Source organism: Malurus melanocephalus, unplaced genomic scaffold (assembly GCF_030028575.1).
Source record: "Malurus melanocephalus ecotype Western Australia unplaced genomic scaffold, MMel_1.1 scaffold_476, whole genome shotgun sequence".
Classification (NCBI taxonomy): domain Eukaryota; kingdom Metazoa; phylum Chordata; class Aves; order Passeriformes; family Maluridae; genus Malurus; species Malurus melanocephalus.
In genome coordinates, this window is record NW_026623708.1 from 357,021 (window position 1) to 376,173 (window position 19,153).

The 19,153-nt window shown below is 37.1% G+C and overlaps 1 protein-coding gene across 1 annotated transcript in view; it reads left to right on the plus strand.

Moving 5' to 3' along the window:
- Positions 1-19,153, plus strand: part of MAN1A2 (mannosidase alpha class 1A member 2) — a 119,016-nt gene that overhangs the window by 94,627 nt on the left and 5,236 nt on the right. The window contains exons 9-11 of the mRNA XM_057380899.1: positions 1,697-1,812; positions 8,010-8,229; positions 13,856-14,028. Coding sequence (XP_057236882.1) covers positions 1,697-1,812; positions 8,010-8,229; positions 13,856-14,028 — 509 coding nt within the window. The remainder of the gene's footprint in view (positions 1-1,696; positions 1,813-8,009; positions 8,230-13,855; positions 14,029-19,153) is intronic.

Here is a 19,153-nt window from a genome sequence, read left to right on the forward strand (position 1 = left end):
ACTTGTTAGGACCTGAGTGCATCTGTGAAAATATTTGGCTGAGGATCATCCCTGACTCAAGTGACAGAGCTCAGCTTAACAGAATTAGTTTTAAACTGTCTCTTGTGAAGTCAGTCCCTGAGCATGAGTTGTGGCTTTGAAGTTTTGGGCTAGTTTATGTCATTTATTTATTTTCTGGAAACCACAGCCCCTTACATCTTGTGTCTACTTAAGAATGTATTTTTACATTGGAGGAGTAATTTCTAGCCTTTGCATTTTTACAAGAAAGTGACTCACAACCTGAATGTCCTCTYACAGCTCAGAGTGAGAAAAATTATGAGGATTCATAATCACTGAGTAACTGGGTGTGAAAAATCGAGGAGATTCTGAGATATGAGAGAAGGGCATGAAGTAATGTGCTTCAAATACATAACTTGAAACGAAATGGGAGAACTCCACTTGCTCCTTTGTTTAGAAATCCATCTTTAAGTAGCAGAGGAGCCAAGATAGAAGAGTTAGGATAGCAACATCTACCAGCCCTAACCTCCTACTCACATCTTCAGAGACAGCAGACATGGTGCTTGGAGGAAAAAAAGAATGGAAGGAGAGTTCAACCTCTCTTTTACACCTTTATCCCAAAGAAAAACTGTGAATAATGCCACTTTTTTGGAGGTATTTTGTAAAAGGAAGTATCATATCTTTTCTTCACCCAAGAAGAAAAGCATGACTCAAGCAGCCAGTGAATTTCTGGCATTGTGACAATGTTGGTGTTAAAAATGTTCTGGTGCCACTGTTTTGAGCACTGTAACATTAGGAAAGAAAAGGTTATGTGTATTTTGGTTGGAGTCACTTACTACATCTCCCAGAGTGCTGCTTTTTGAATGAAGAGTGTTGTGAGTGGTTGGAACAGGAGCTCCAGGGCTGTCAGATCATCAAAAATGCTTTTTGTGGGGATGCATGTTCACCCAAAGAGAAAAATGGGTATTTCTCAAGTGCTCTGTGGGCACGGAATAGCTGTGACACTATTTGTGAAAGGCAAACTTCTGCAAGGAAAAAAAAATAAAAAGGAAAAACAATTAAAAATAAAAAAAAAAAAGAAAGAAAAAAAAATGGGGACAAAAAAGAAATTTGTGTGCTGGTGGATTGTAATAGTGACCTGGCAAGCTGCATGGCACATGCATAGTTCTGCATGGCTGAACTGCAGAGGCAGTTTGTTTCCCTTTTCATTAAAACAATCTCAATAAAGAACATTTAGTTTGAGAAATTCATTTGAGTAACTACCTTGTTAGAAATAAAAATCTGGAAAGAGTGTTTTCTGTGTAGTTCATGGCAGTTTGTAGCCAGCCACATAGCCTGGTTATATCCTGAATACAGAGATCTTAAGAGGTTTTTTACATATCTTTTTCACCTATACCTTATTAAAAAAAATAAATAAATAAATAAAAAAAAACCAACCAAACCCTATCAGCAAAACAGTTAGGTTCTTGGGAATGGAGTAGCAAATACAAACAGCAGTTTCTATATCTATAATACAGGTTTGGAGGAGAAAAGGTGCAATGCAGCTTTGTCCTGCTAAACAGACTCAAAATGTTAGTAATTCTACAGCAGTAAGCCTTAAAAACACAAGTTTATGTTTTGAATAAATTTAAGGTGCTATTACATAACAACTTCAACCTTTTTTTTTTTTTTTGTTTTCTTCCCTCTTTCCCTTCTGCAGATCACACATCCGTGGGCGGGCTGGGAGACAGTTTTTATGAATATTTATTGAAAGCCTGGCTTATGTCAGACAAGATGGACACGGAGGCAAGGAAAATGTACGACGATGCAATTGAGGTGATTATAATTCATTGAGTTTTCCAATACAGKGGAACCATCTTTAATGATTTTAAGAAAATTCAATTAAATTTTTAAAAAAAAAGCCCCAACAAAGTAGGCAAAAAAAAAGCACCACCAACCACAAGAGTTGTTTTGATTATGTAAGTTTTAAGAAATCAAGTGATGAATAATACTAGCTTTCACTCTGAGTAGTTTAAAAAGTATTATTGTGGAATACATGTGATGCAGATTATTGTGCTAAAAATAGTCAGCTTGTCCCAAATGGTATAATGTAAAAGCCCAAGCTCTAAGTTATTAGAAGGAGATCTAGCAACCTTGAGATGTGTGCAGAACAACCAAGTCATTTTTTTTCCATTGTTGAGGAGTTGAAGCCCCAAATTTGTCATGTTGTATTCTTTACATTATTTTCTAAGGCATTTACACGTTATGTTCCATATTTATCTTGTAAWATGTGGTTSATATCTGTGGTTTTGTGACATGGTSTTACTCCCTGTCCCAGATCAAGSACTKYTTGCCCAAGCAGGGCAGGATTTCAGTCTGCTTTGGTGGGATTTGGGGTGGGGACCTTTTTGTGATGGCTTTGAGCTTTTTGCTGCCCAGTTTTTGCTTTCTAAATTTCCCCATCTTCCTCTCATAGTGGTGCCCACTTTGTCACTATTCCTGTGCTGCACTTGAGACCCTGATTTTAGCTGATTTTAGTAGATTTTAGCTGATTTTAGCTGATTTTATCTGATTTTAGTAGATTTTAGCTGATTTTAGCAGATTTTATCCATGTGAGCTGTGGTTCCAACAGCAGCAGACACTGTGTGGTTTTATCTAAATGCAGATGTGAAGTGGTGTCTGTTTTGTTCCATGCTCTGTGCATGCCCTGTTGCTTTCAACATAAGTTTTTYAAACTCTTTTTTAGTGCAAGTTGGTTTTCTAAAGTGAAACACCTGTTCCTGTAGCTCTCAAAATTTATATTTTAAAAGATACATRGTGTAAGTTCTAGTACAAAATTGCTTTGAAGCTGTAATATGTCTTCTTCCTGACCTGAATTTGATTACATTTGACTTCCAGCTGCTTTGACTTTTTCCTTCTCTGCATTGTTTTAAAGGTTATCTGCACCATGTAGCTGTTAACTATCAAATGTACAATAGGCATTCTCTCCTGAAGGAAAAATGATTGGGTTTTTTTTTTTTTTTGGTTGGTTTTTTTTTCTGGTCTCACAATATAAAACAGATTTTGAATTATTTCTTGAGCTTTTTTTCTATGTATTTTCCTGTGTCTTCAGTCTGGGGACTGAATGGTTCTTCTAAGGTGATTTTTGTAACTGATTTCTTGTGGGTTTTCTCCTCTTCATCCACTTTCCAGTTGCTTCGTTCTGAAGCTGCTTATAATCCTTTTGATTTACTGCCTTCCTGCTACTGTGATTTACATTCCTGATTCCTCAGTGTTTGACCTTTTACTTATCTCTATTGCAACACATTGTTCAGGCAAAACCCATTTTGTCACCTGTTCTGAGTGATTTTACAGAACAGACTTTATCATTATCTCTAGTTCCATCAATTTTTGTGTCACCTGCAATTCTTTTCTAGCATTTTTTTTTGGAGATCATTGTTAAAAATTCTGTCCAGTGTTGAATAAAAGTGTCTGTGCAGAATCTTCATGGGATAATGATTTTCACTTTTTTTTTTTTTTTTCCTTTGAGTGTTCTAACAAGCCAACTTTTAATCCACTTCATACATGCTTATGTGCTGCCTTGAATTTGTTTAGAACTAATATTTTGTAAAATACCAAGAAATTCCTGAAATCCCTAATATTTCTAGTATTAGCATACACGTATCAGTCAAACATTTATTTTTGACACCACATAATTCTTTAATATGATTGCTTTATTAACTTTTTAAACTAGTAATAAAACATTGGCTGTTTCCCACTCYTTTTGAACTTCTTAGCTTTCCAAGGTTTGTTAAATTCTGCATTACTAGTTCAAAACATTAGTTGTTTTATTTGTATTTTTAATAGGCTAAAATACRGTTTATTGGGTCCTGTGGGTTTAAAAATGTTTAGCAGCTGATGTCTAGCAGCCATTGTGGTTACTATTGAAATACTTAATTCTGATTTTTAACCTGTGGGCACTTTTAAATTAGAGGAAATAAACTTTGCTATTCATCCTCCTCACAGACATTTTGCATGGGCAATTCTCTGTCTCTRAATGGAGACAGAGCAAAGCAAATTTGGGACCAGATGAAAACACTTCGGATAGGAGGGAGGAAAAACTGAGCTTCTCCTGTTTCATGTGGGATTTTACCCATCAGAGGGTTCCTTCAGCTTTTTCTCAGCTAAACCCACCCTGTACATTTGAGTGTGCATGAATTTACTGATTTATGTGCTGTGGAATTTATTATGTGCTGTGGAATTTATTATGTGCTGTGGAATTTATTTATGTGCTGTGGAACATACTCTGTTTCAGGTTTTGTGTCTCTCCCAGGTCCTACTTGACACTGAAAGACAAAGAGTCATTAAGTAGGATTTGTTTTCCATAACTGCAGTTCCAATTTTTATTTAAAATACTTTTAAGAGGCCGTTCCCTTGCCTTTCTTTTGTTCTTACCTATAATATAGRTCTTCCTTCTAACACTTCTTGTGCTTTGCTTTTCAAAATGTGGAGCAGAAGCTCTTTGCATCATTATGCAAGCAGAAGGGGAAAGGTGTAGCATGCATTCCTCCCACTCCCAGCACAGAGCTGGAAATGTTCTCAGTCTAAAAGAATATCTTTGTCCAGCCACACTTGGCTCTCTTATCTTATTACAGCAGAATGAGGGGAAGATGGACAGCACAACCTCACTGCAAAGTCTCACAGTGATATCTCATTCCTTGGAGCTATCACAGGGAACAAAAATGCAGCATCTGTTCTTCAGATGTCAGGATTTCTGATCTGTGGCATATGAAGCCTTATCCAGGTCACCACACACTGCCTAACACAAATAAAACAAGTTGTACATCCATAACTTTGCCATATGTAACATGGGTGCAGCCTTTCCCTGTAAAGGACACTTCATTGCCACGTCCTAATGTGTAGATTCACAGTTGTGGTAAAAGCTGAAGTTGTGAAACTTGTTGGGGATTTTTTGTGGTGATAAAAATTGGGGATGGAACTCTTGACTTCACTTTCCAGATCAACAACATCATMAACTTTGCAGCCAGTCTGTGTCTTTTCTCCTTCTTACATCAGCTGGAGGATAGGTGAGCTCCCTTTTGATCTGCTGCCTTGAGTAGTCTGATCTGTTGGGCTCATAAATTTGATCCTCACTCTTTCTTTCTGCACAGCATTAGGGAGCTAAAGGAAGGATTCAGCAGTGTGCTTGACTGTCACAACATAGCTAGTACTGCTGCAGGACAGCTCAGAAAATGCTATTTTTTGTGGTGATGAAAAGCACACGAATGTCAGATAGGGAACATTCAGCTTTTGCATAGAATCCTCTGAGCTGGAAGGGATCCACAAGGGTCACTGAAATCCAGCTCCTGGCCCTGCACAGCACCATCCCCAAAATCACAGCATCCCCAAGAGTCACAGCATCCCCAAAATCACACCATCCCCAAAATCACACCATCCCCAAAATCACAGCATCCCCAAAATCACACCATCCCCAAAATCACACCATCCCCAAAATCACACCATCCCCAAAATCACAGCATCCCCAAAATCACAGCATCCCCAAAATCACACCATCCCTAAAATCACAGCATCCCCAAGAGTCACAGCATCCCCAAGAGTCACAGCATCCCCAAAATCACACCATCCCTAAAATCACACCATCCCCAAGGGTCACACCGTCCCCAAAATCACAGCATCCCCAAAATCACACCATCCCCAAGGATCACACCATCCCCAAAATCACACCATCCCCAAAATCACACCATCCCCAAAATCACAGCATCCCCAAAATCACACCATCCCCAAGGATCACAGCATCCCCAAAATCACAGCATCCCCAAAATCACAGCATCCCCAAAATCACAGCATCCCCAAGGGTCACACATCCCCAAGGGTCACACCATGTTCTTGAGAGAATGCTGTCAAAACACTTGAACTCTGTCAAGCTTGGTGCTGTGACCACTGTTGCAGTGTCCAGCCCCCCTCTGGGTGAATAACCTTTTCCTGCTGTCCAACCCAAATCTCCCCTGTCCCAAGTTCAGGCCATTCCCTCGGGTGCTGTCACTGTCACCAGAGCCAAGAGCCTTTCCCTCCACTGCCCCCATCCTACATGAGGATGTTGAACACTGAGGTGTCGCCTCAATCTCTTCTCTAGGCTGAACAAACCAAGTGACCTCAGCCACCCCTATTTTTCAGGCATTTCACACACTGAGGAAGCTTTTTCCATTAATTAGTCTTTATTGATGTGAATAAATCTTGCCTTTGGGGTTGGGGTGTGCACACCCACTCTGGTACAGTGTCCTTGCAGTCCAGCACGGTGTCATTGCTTTGCAGTGCCTGTTGAAGAACTCTCTTGCCCCAGCCATCCCATCACATCTATCCCAAACTGCTCCAACTTTTCTTATCCCATCRGTGCTCAGCTGTCCCTTTTTAATTGCTGTAAATATTAATTGTCATTTTTCTGCCGTTCRCAGACAGGGGGTTGATGAACAATGAAGTATTTTGAGAGAGTTGCATTGATTTTCTCCTTGAGATTCTTCCTTTGTGACTCCTAAGATCTAACCTTGTAATTAAGTAGATGATAGAACACGATTTTCAAATTTCAAACATAACCTCTTGTACCAGTCAGTTGATTCAAGTTCAGAAGATGTGTTTTCTGTTCAGAAGAGGAGCATGTTGCACCTAGAAYATGTTCTTCAGTCAAACCAAGTCTGGAGCAGAGGAGTTGCTGATGGAGAAATGTATAAATTTGGCTTTGTTAGTTATCCTCATGCTAACCACAGCAGTTTTGTCCACTGGAAATGCTTCTGCAACCATTTACTCCTCAACAGTTAGGAAATCATGGAAAGATAAAATGCAAAAGGAAATGTCATGTAACATTTGGAAAAGAATKCTTTCCTCTAGGAAATAAATAATCCATACACTTTTGTGCCTTCTTGCTTTTCCTAGTTAAAATGGCTTTTCTTCAAAGAGGACTCAACTTCCATGTACCATATGGTCCAAAGACGTCACTTTTGTCACAGTCTGGAATAACAGAACCAACAGAGTTAATGCTCCAGATCCTTCTCAGTGGCACTTTYCAGCAGATCCTCTTTCTTTCCTGTKGCAGTCASTTCAGAACAAATGAGCCTTGTACATTTAACCACATCATGCAGTGCTCAGTGCCAATTTGCTGATGGTTAGACAACCACCCTGGCAGCTGTCAGAACCTTCCTGGTTTCTGCTCTGTCAGTTATTTCTGTGTTTTCCTGCTGGATCCTGCCATGAGCACAAAGCTCTGATCTGTCTGTGGTGTTAGKGAAGGAATTAACCCAACAGGAATGCAATCCAGCACTTCTCTTTCATTATTTTCTCACTTAGACATAGTAAATATTTCAATAGGTTGGTGGGAATTGTGAAACTTTCTGAAAGAGGCTTAATCAAATATTGTTCCATCATTTAGTTAGGTCAGATATTCTTCTTGTAAGAGATGGACACCATTTATAAGTCATGAGTAACACCATATATTGGTACAAATGCACAAAAAGAAAATAAAATAATAATAAAATAATAATAAAAGTTTTTTTGTGATCAGCTGCTCTAACACTCACCCACAATTTGAGAAAGTGCAATCAAAAAGCTGCTATGGAGAAATTAGAAGGTTTCTATTAAAGACTGACTGAGGGTATAGGTTTGCTGACCAAAAGTTTCCAATGTGGATGTGTTTTCTGAGTACTCACAGTGTACAGAGCAACAAATAAATACTTCCCAGAGTTAACAGATAAATACTGTGAGCCATAAAATATGTRCTGAATTCTCAGCTAAAAGCACAGTGTTGTCTGTATTGTGATTTTCCTGTGTTAGATGTCATTATTAGCATTATTAGCAGTTATGGTATTTTTTTTGTGTGCTTGGAAATTGTGTTCTTATGACTGTTCCTGTAGTGCTAAGATGTAAATTGGACAGAAGAAAGTTCTTTTTGTTTTGAAAACTGTACTTTTTTTCTAGAAAGGAGTGCTAATATATAAAACTTGCATGTGAAACAGCATTTGAAATTTCTCTTAATTTTTTTGTAGGCCATAGAAAAACATCTCATCAGAAAGTCCAACGGAGGCCTGACCTTCATTGGGGAGTGGAAGAACGGGCACCTGGARAGAAAGATGGGCCATTTGACCTGTTTTGCAGGGGGAATGTTTGCCCTCGGAGCAGATGGSTCCAGAGATGATAAAGCTGGACATTATTTGCAGCTGGGAGCTGAAATTGCACATACATGTCACGAGTCATATGACAGGACAAGTAAGACCCATTGTTTATCTGATTTTTTCAATAGTTGGAATACAGCAGCTGTTGTAATTCTTTTTAGGATTTGTTATGAACCTGCTCTAGCAAGCACTGGTTTTATATCAATATGAATTTTTAGCACATAATATTTATTTTTGCTCTACATCATGGTRAGGAAATGTAAAACCAGACTTGATGGTTCCTTCATGCATGTTTATCCTTATTTTAGGATTTATAGATTTTTTTGGTTGAGGGAGGAGGGAGCTCCAGTGAACTTCTGTCCTCACTGATACATAGGGAAGCTTTTAATTTCATATCTACTTTTCTTGCAACTAAATAGAGGGGAAAAATTGTAAATAGACTTTTTACTGGTTTTACTGTGGGTAAGCACAAWTAAATGAGAGGATGAGGACTGATATGCAGACTGTGAGAAGGGCAAAGGAGGCAGCAGCACACACACTTCACTGTTAGGCTGGGATTTTCTCTAGGTCAGTCTTTTGGACCAGGATTATTTTGCATCTTTAGTAGTGACCTCRATGCTTGAAGTGTAGTGATTATGCTTGGGGTGGCTAGAAAGTTGTAAAATGTAATTAAAATGGAAGAGAGTCAGAATAGCAAGATCTCGAGAAGTGGACTATGAGAAATAAGTTCAGTAGAAAAAGTCAGGAGCTCTGTGTCTGAGCTGGGAGCTGAAAAATGTCCTGCTCTGTATCAGATGAAGAATTTCCAGCAGAGATTAGATAATATTAAGACTGTTAGGCTGTTATTTTACTGTTAGGCTGGAATTTTCTCAAGGTCAGTCTTTTGGACCAGGATTATTTTGCATCTTTAGTAGTAACCTTGATGTAGTGATTATGCTTGGGGTGCCTATAAAGTTGTAAAATGTAATTAAAATGGAAAAGTCTCAGAATAGCAAGCAGGAAGGTCTCGAGAAGTGGACTATGAGAAATAAGTTCAGTAGAAAAAGTCAGGAGCTCTGTGTCTGAGCTGGGAGTTGAAAAATGTCCTGCTCTGTATCAGATGAAGAATTTCCAGCAGAGATTAGATAATATTAAGACTGTTAGGCTGTTATTTTACTGTTAGGCTGGGATTTTCTCAAGGTGAGTCTTTTGGACCAGGATTATTTTGCATCTTTAGTAGTGACTTTGGTGCTTGAAGTGTAGTGATTATGTTTGGGGTGGATAGAAAGTTGTAAAATGTAATTAAAATGGAAGAGTCTCAGAATAGTAAGCAGGAAGATCTCAAGAAGTGGACTATCAGGAATTAAGTTCAGCAGAAAAAGTCAGGAGTTCTATGAGCTGGGAGTTGAAAAATGTCCTGCTCTGTATCAGATGAAGAATTTCCAGCAGAGATTAGATAATATTAAGACTGCCTTAGAAGACATGTGTAATTTGTCACCCAGAATACTCTGTATAAATCTGAATTTCAAGCAGAGCAAATGCAGAGAAGGACCAACAGAATGATTAGAGCAACAGAGCTTTTATCTTACAGTGGGGAAAATAAGAGATCAGCTCAGGCTAGAAGAACAATACCAAAGAAAAGAACAAATTTATGGGCATCTCAAGGGATAAACACTGAAGATAAATAGTAATTTTAAGACATAAACTAACACAGTTGTAACAAGAGCAGGATTTTGAAGGTCACTGTGAATAAATGTGGGTTGGAAATTGGAAATGGCTTTGCATGACCAGCAGTGAAGTGAGCTTCTGAAATACTTTCCCAGTAGAAATAATGATTACTAAAACTTCAACAGTTTTAAGATCAGAATTCATGTATTTATTCACAGGATTACACTGYATTATTGTATAGTTGCCTGTCTTTTTAAATAATTCAGTCACACAAGTGATCATTTTATTTGGGTAGCAACAGCATTAAAAAAGGGAAAAGAAAAAAGGATGCTTAAGAAAAAAGGTAGAACATAGTAGCTATGGTTGCATTCTGAAAAATTCCATTTAAATGTTTAATTTGACATTTAAAAATAAGCAATGCTAAATTTACAGTTGCTTGAGCAGACCTAATTTTATTCCTTCAGATGTTTATGCTGTACCCTAAATAAGTCAAAAGATGGGTGAGATAAAAGTTTTGATTACATATTTAATGACTCTAAGAACACATGAGTAAGAAAGACTGAAAGCTGTACAGACAGCCATAAATTTGCAATGCCCTCATTTTCTTTTGTTCAGTCATGCAGTCCCAGGAATGGGGATTGTTTGTGTTTGGATGTTTTSATTTTAATTTTCTGGACTGGTTTTTCAAAGAAAATGAAGAACTTATATGTGCATAATGTCAACTTACTTATTAGGTTTAAGAGCAGGATTTGATATATAATTGTACATTTTAATGACAGAACTGATGCAGAAAAAGTAAAAAAAAAAAGAAAAAAAGAAAAAAAAGGAAAAAAAAGAGCTCATGTCATGCAGAAAAAGTAAAAAAAAAAGCTCATGTCATGCAGAAAAAAGTAAAAAAAAAAATGCTCATGTCATGGTTTAGGATGAAAATACGACTTGATGAAGCAACTTAAATTTCCATAGCTGAGCACGAGTCTCAGCAGAAATTGAAACAGAATTTCACAGAATAAAAGGATTTTCTGGAAGATGAGGACATTATATTGCCAACTGTCATCAACCTGTTGCACATATTGCAGCTTTGAAGGCCTGTTAAAAAAAGCTTGATATTTCAGAAAGTCCTTGAAACTWTTCCTGATGTATTTTCATGGGAATTTTATCCCAGTAGCAAGGGATTTATTTCCAGGATCTGTTGAATTTGAGACTCCTCCCAAGGCTCTTCCCCTCTTGAGSAAATTGTGGGTGTCCTTAGAAAGACAGGATTTGAAAAGTTTTATTGATATTCAGTGAGAAAACTTAACTGCAACCAGAATATTTTTATAATATTTTATTTTTATAATAATATATTATAATAATATAATATTTTTATAATATAATAACTGCTTCCTACCTGCTCAACTATTTTTTTTGTACCATAACCTATCAATAGATTAATGCTGCAGCCATCCTAAATCTCCTCTCTTATGACAGGACATGTCAGGATTTTCCTGTGAGTTTGGAAAGAAGATTAAGAAAAACAGAGATAGGAATTGTGCTCTGATCTGTGCACAAGAAATCATAATTCTGTAAAAATACAGCTTCACGTGCTCACGGTGCAAAATTTCTCCATATTTAAGTTTATGTTCAAAATTGCACATCTTGATGTTTTTTGTTGTTCATGCTTAATGTGCACAGTTGAGAAATTTGGCACAGGTATAAAATAACTGGAAATGTGAAATCTGTAAATGACAACAAAAAAAAAGTCCAATGAAATGGAAAGAATAGAAAGATCATTAAYAAATAAGTCTGAATAATCAGCTTTCATAGGTATTGTAGGAGTTAGATAAATGATAAAAATTATCTCTATTATAGTCTGCATCATGAGCTGATCTATTGCACAGATTTATATTTATTTTTAGTACATTATACCATCCCTTGTGCATAACAGTTTTCTCAGGCATTAGCTGATGGTGTGTAAAGTATTGACTGACTACAGAGAGCTTATTTTAGGATGAAATTTTTTGCACTTGTTGAAAGTTTCTTGACAAGAGCTGTCCTCAGAATGGTGGTACAGTTTTTATGTGTGACAATTCTGTTACAGAATCAGCCACATGACTGAGATTTTTGAGACATATATAACTAAACAGGCAAAGCTGAAGAAATGAGAATAATTCTTGTTTTTGTAAGAACTATGAAATATCAATATATGTTGATGGAATGGTTCAATCTCAACCAGAAGTATTTTGGAGGTTCTCTTCCTGTTTTATATGAGTTAGAGGCCAGAGAGTATTATTATAATTATGAATCGTTTCTACTTTCAGGAAATTTATTGCTAGATTGACTGTAGTCTTAAAGGAACATACAAAACAATATTTTCAAAAATATTTCTGAAATTAGAAATATATTTATCCAAAAGTGTAAGGATTTGTCCTTACTAAGGCCCATTAGGGACATTAAGCAGTTAATATCTAAGGAGGGAAAAATGGGTGTAATATAACAAATAGGATATAGGTAAATAGTCCACTCTTGGAATGGATAAATGCTGTTAACCAGTGGCACTCTGATATATTTGATATATATATTTACACATTTGTGTATAGATGTGTGTGGTATATTTACATTTCATATTTTAATATACATTATAAATAAATAAAAMATGCACATATCTAAATGATCAGGAAAGAGCAGGAACAGTAATAAATATTCTGGTAATAACAAAAAAAATCACCATACAAGGACCTTATGAGGTTGAGTAACTGCATAATAAATTACTAAATTAAATTCAGTGGAGTTAAATGTAAAGTGAAGCACCTATGAAAAAATTACTCCTAACCTCACATATTAAATGATGAGTGTTAAGTGACCATTACTGTTCAGGAAATTGCTCTTGAGATTATGAAAATGTCAACTCAATAGAACTCAGGAAAAACAAAATGAGAAAGAGCAAAATAGAAAGTGTTATTATGTCACTGTATTAATCTTATCCACAGGTTTTTTTTTTTTGTTTTTTTTTTCTGTATTCAGTCTGCTCCTCTCATTTTTTTCTTTTGGCATCCAGAGCTATAGTCCCTTGAAACAAAAAGATTAAGGAACTTTTTTTTGGAGATTTTCTGCTGGGACATGCACTGAGAGTTGCTCATATTTTTCGTTATGGTATTTGAGGTTCCCCTTTCAGACCCATGAGACCATGGTTAATTTGAACCTCTAGCCCATGGGAATTACATGATTAATTGCTTTGATAATTTTKAAAGCTTAAATGCAGCTTCAGAGCTCAATGCCTTAAAAATTCTCTGCCAAAACAAWTGGTGGGGTTCAGCTGTAGATAAGAGAGCATTAATAATGTTAACTTTGAGGATTAATCTGTAGCTGTCTAATACAAAATATGTGAAAATTCAACTTCATATTTCAGACAATTTTTCTAYAGGTGCATCATTTTCATATGGGCAAGTGCTGGCACAGGGCCTTTACAGGTTCCTTTAAATAGTTTTTAAATAGAGTTTAAATATTGAATTATATATTCAATATAGTAGGGTTGAAATAGTGAATCTCTTCATTCAGAAATTTATTTTCAGGTGTAGTTAAAACTTCGTTGCCCAGTTGTAAATCTGATCACAGCATATCAGTGATCTGACAACAYTTCCTTAAACCAACAGTTTGGATAAARATACAGATTATTTGGGATGATGCTRCTTAGTTTAGTTCCATGATATTTTCCTGCTGTKCTGGGTGGGRWYWAARGRMMWYMAAAWYYYWKKTKRMCCYTTTTTTYYWTTTTYCTTTTGCTTGTAAAGAACTGATRTCGGTCACTCCAATTTTATCCTATAATTGAATGTGTTAGTGTGTTTATATTCTTAGTGTTTCATTAGTTTTCAAGAGGATTACTGTAGTCCTGTCAAAATAGGTAGTTTTCTCACAGGAATTGGATAAATTATTCATGAGAAAAATTAYAGACCTCAACAATAGGAAATATTTATGAGGCTGCTTAAAGACTAGCTAGTTTCTGGGTTTTTTTCACAAGCTTGGGATATAGCAAAGATTGGTGTGGAATAAATTTTTTCTTACTTTTATTTATTTTTTGCTGTTTGTTTCCTGTGCAGCACTAAAGCTGGGCCCAGAAGCTTTCAAATTTGATGGTGGCGTGGAGGCGGTGGCAGTACGGCAAAATGAGAAATATTACATCCTGAGACCAGAGGTGATTGAGACCTACTGGTACATGTGGAGATTCACCCACGACCCCAAATACAGGCAGTGGGGCTGGGAGGCAACACAGGTAATGGGATCAATCATCTGGCAGTGATTTAATTTTGTGCATTTTCCTTTTGAAGRTGATTTTCTCACAGTTCTGGAATACTCCAAGTGGGTGATTTTTCCCAGGGAACCCTCACATGCACCCACAATTTTTGCTGTTCTGTATTTGCTGAGTCAAATGCTCCATGGAGAGATGAATTCACCATTATACAGCTCATTTTCAGGCATGGAAATAAAACCCACTTGTCATGATTTCTGCCATTATCAGTTGTTCACAGCCCCAGGAGCTCCCCCATTTCCCTGCCATCACTCCAGCAAACATCTCAGAACCATTTAATAAGCATTAAAAATAACAAGACAGTAAGGAAATATTTTGGCTACAGCCAAAGGAAGAGCAAAGGAAGAGACAAACCAGGAGCTTGGATAAGTTTGTTCTGTGGTTGAAACCCAGAGGGAAGAGAAAAAGTGCTTGGAGGAAGAGATCTGTTGTGATGTGCATTCATCAGGTKGGAGATAGTCAAGACAGGTTCAGAAAATTGAGCCAAGCTCATTTATTATCCCTCCCTCAGCCCAGTTKCAGCCACATAGAAGAGGCCAAGTATTTTACAGTTGTGTCTTAGTGTGGTTTTAACTTTTGATCTGTTTTGTTCCAACCAAAATTATGTTATTCTGGAGAAAAGTTCCACATTTGTAACATTTGTATTCCAGAATGCATTGCTGCTGTCTCTGAAACATCCAACACTGAGTCTCATCATCCCTCCTGTCCAAACTATGCAGTTATATGCAAAATTAATAATAATAATAATAATAATAATAATAATAATAATAATAATAATATGACAGTTAATAATTTACTCCTTGCCTGTGGAGATATACAAATGCTTGCTGATCTAACACCAGCTCCTTTCAGAAGCTGTGGCAGGATGATCCAAGCTGAGATTGGGTCCTTTGTACAAGAATTTAAAGAATTTAAAAATGTAAAAGTTTTCAGGCCAGGATCAGTCTCTTAAGCACACTGCARAGGATGTGTTTTGATTGCATTTTGTTCCATTTTCTCCATTTGCTTTCATTATCTTAGTCCCCATTAATGCTTTCAAAACAAACCCTCCTTTCCTCCTCCTCTRCCTCCAATTTTCTCTGTGTGTGGGGTAGGATTTTATTTTATCCTTCTGTCAACTGCATCAAAGTTTTGTAAATCAAGCAGCCCATGTGCTTAATTGCCTCARTCCTTACAGACTGCCTTCTTCTGCTTGTTTCCTTGATAAAAAATTTCTTTATTGAACACAGCCTTAAAATATTTTTTTCTTCATAAAGGGTTTTGCAAATCCCTCCTTCCCACAATTACAGATTTTCTTACTTCACCATCATACTGGCACAGAAGAGGAAATCTTTTTGTTCCCCAGGCTTTTCTGTTCTTTGCATATAGATAATAAGTTCTTGTGTTTATTCCTCACACCTACTCACTACTTTTCCTTCTCYCCTACCACACACATCTCTGGCTGTGTTTATTCCACCATTTATAAATAGAGATAAATCTGCTGTGACACACAGAGCAGTTGGCTCACTGCTATTTTACAACACTGTCTGAATTTGTCTTTTGCCTTCCTTCCTCTGAAGTATACTTGGATTTATTATCTATATTTTTGACAAAACTCAGTCACTTCAGAGCAGATGCTGAGCTTTGTCCAAGGCCTATTTTGTTATTTCTCCAAATGCAGTATCTGTGAAAGTTCAATCTTATAGTCCTTCAGTGATCATAAATCCCTGTCTGAGGGTCTCTGTCTCTTTCCTAATAAAAAAAAAAGGAATTTTTAATTAAAAAATAAATAATTTTTAATAAAAAAGAATAAATAATTCTCTCTAATACTTAGCACTAGAGACAGCATTCATCTCARTTGTATTGGGCCAGTCAAATTGGATGATGGGCTGGCTGAAGAATTACAGAAATATGCGTGCAAGATATTCAGAATAAATAAGAAAATCCTTTCCAAATTAATTATTTGAAAGCAAAAAGAGCCCCCACTTCACAATAAGCATGTAAAGCCATTTACTAATCTGAGCTGTGTAAATGAAGGGTTTTCAACTATTTGTTGTGGACTAAGTAGGATTGCACCACAGAGGCTTCTGAGCTTCTCAGAGCTTCTACTGGCAAAAAATAAAACTAGTAAAACTAGTGAAAATAAAAATAAAACTTCTACTAGTGAAAATAAAATAATAGACAAGACCTGAAGCTTGGACTGACTTGAGGCAAATTGAGGATTGATAGTAAGAGTGGAAAAACCTCATCCAGGTGTGGAGTCCTGAGCACAAGAAATTCATGGATGTGTTAGAGCAGGTTCCACGAAGGGACACAAATATGATCCCCAGGAAGGGACACAAATATGATCCCCAGGAAGGGACACAAATATGATTATTATTGGATTATTATTTCCAAGGCTGGGAGCACCTTTACAAAGGTGCTGAGAGAGCTGGGATTGTTCACCCTGGGGAAATAAAAGCTCTGAGGAGACCACATTGCACCCTTGTAGTGCCTAAAGAGGATTTATTCAAAGAAGTGAGATGGTGTTTTTATATGGGCAGGTAGTGAMAGGGCAGGAGGCAATGGTTTTAAACTGAAAGATGACAGATTTATATTAGATTTTAGGAAGAAATTGCTTACTGAGAGGRTGGTGAGATACTGGAACAGATGGAAGTGGTCAAGGCCAGGTTGGATGGAGCCCTGAGCACCCTTTCTAGTGAGGAGCATCCAGTGAGGTTGGAATTAGATGATCTTTAAGGTCCTTTCCAACCCAAGCCATTCTGAAATTCTGCTCAGTCTTTCCTGTCTTAGACAGAAAAGAGCCAGACATAGGCTGCAGGTTTTCAGGTTTTCCAGTTTCATGGGTTAGAAGCTGTGACAGCTGGTGAAGAAAATGGCACGATTTTCATGGGTTTGTTGTTGGCACAGTCAAGAAAAGTCACATATGCCACAAAAAACACCCTCAGAAAAACTGAGGGGTCCAATCTAGAGCCACCTCACATTTTATTTCCAAGGAATGTAGGTCCACTTTGACCTCTCTGTGTGTTACAGGCACTGAAATTTCATTTTGTGTCATTTTTGAGTTGAGGCACATGTGTTTGGCAGGAGTATACTGTTGCATATTGTCCTGTTCTATATTTGAATAAAGGAAACTAGAAAATTCACTGCTTCTGGTAGTTTGTTCCATTACTTATTTACTCTTGCTGTTAAAAAAAACATGTTTTATTTCCCATTTGAATTTGCCTAGTTTCAGCTCTCAATCACAGGATTTTCCTATGACTTCTATTCCATTTTGAAATATCTTCTCCYCCATGTTTTCTTCCCAAAGAATTTTCATAGATTGTAATAAGCTTACTACGGACTCCACTGAAGATGCTAAAGAAATTGTATTGTCTCTCACTGTGAAACATTTTCTCCATATGCCTGCACCTACATTCTGTAAAAATGAGTTTTAGAATTGCATACTCCTGTTTTGACTTTAAAAAAAAAAAAAAAAAAAAAAGGAAAGAACTCAGCTTTTGCAAAATAAAACTATGTCCCTCCTGCAATATCCTAGCAGGATCTCAGACTAAATTGTCTCATAGGGTGGGAATCTTTGAAGTGTTTACCTTCTCAGCAGTTCTATAGTCTTCATGACTAGATTTAGGATTATGTGCTTGTTTTCATGAAACTCATTTTGTTTTGCACCCAGTTACCAGCAGCTTATGCTGTCTGCTGTTATTTATGTGTGTCATTTTAGCCAGCAGCAGAGTTGCAGTGATTGATAAAACTTCAGAGTGCTCCTTGTGGTCTCTGGGAGATGAAGCTCTATTTCATGATGATTTTGCATTGCCAGTTCTTTCTTAGACCATCATCAGTCAGTTTGCAATTGAATTATATTGATAAGGGATAGTGTTGTCTTGTCTTCCCATAACATTTCAATTGCCATAGAAGCTTTTAAGTTTGTTACAGCTCTGCAGTTACTTTTATTTGTTAAATTTGTAGCTCTCAAAGAATGAAACCAAGCTTGTGACCAAGATAGTTCTCCATAAAACCATGCTGATTGGTGTCAATTATCCCCTCTTTGTTCTATATATTCCCACGTGTTTCCAGAATTGATTGGAGCTAACAGCAGCTATGCCATCCTAAAATTACTCAGTCTGCCAATGCCTCCTAATGGGAGCATTACCTTAATACCCTTCCAGTCATCTTGGAGCTTCCCTGTATTTGGGGTGACAAATTTTGCATCCTTTTATCAGGGAGAATGTTCAGCTCTGGAGTGAAAGTGCATCCACGTGGCAAATCTGCACTACAAACACTCTGAGATCTATGTGAAGACAGAACACTGAAAATCTAAACTTCTTTTAAGCAGCTTGTCATGACACCTGGCTTTTTAGCCAGTGTTCTGTATCAAGGGCAAATTATTTGTTCCTCTTTTAAAATTTTCTCTTTGGATGAATAGCTGTAAAGCAATCTTTCTGAGGCTTTTTTTCCTGTATAGTTCATCTAGAACTCTGATCAGCTGAGGTAAATCCTTTTCCTATTCTCAGTGYAAGTCTAGCCAGGCTGTCTTTGCAAGGAGAAATGGCTGAAGATACAAGGAAAAAAAAGTTAATGTAGATCATACATTTTCTTTCTCCAGGCTTGTAAATCTGTGGCTTCAGCACAGGGCAGGATCTCATTATCTATCCATTATCTGCAGTTTTCAAAAGAAGCAACTTTTGTTTCTTACACTGTYCTGGGATTTAATTCTTCTGCAGGAAGGAGATGATATCCTAACAGTGGACTGTTTATTCCTTGTTTTTATTTTGCCCCAATCACTAGCAGGTTTCTCCTGTCCCACACAGCATCATCTGTGTGCTGCAAATTCTGCCAGGAGTTGGCCATTGGGGCTTCCTCCCTCATTTTTTCAGAACAGACTCAAGGTAATGTTCTACAGTATTATAAAAAGGGGATAATGGCAAGAGGAGCCACTTTATTTYCTGCCTGCAAAGCAAAAGTGCTTTGGTTTTTGTTTATTTATATAACATCTGCCTGGTGGCTGTAGGGGAGGAACATGCAAATGCATTATTTCTTCAGAAGTTGGCTAAGCAATTGATTTCTTTTATTTCATTTGTTTTTGATTGTTTGTTTTAGTTTGATTTTTTGG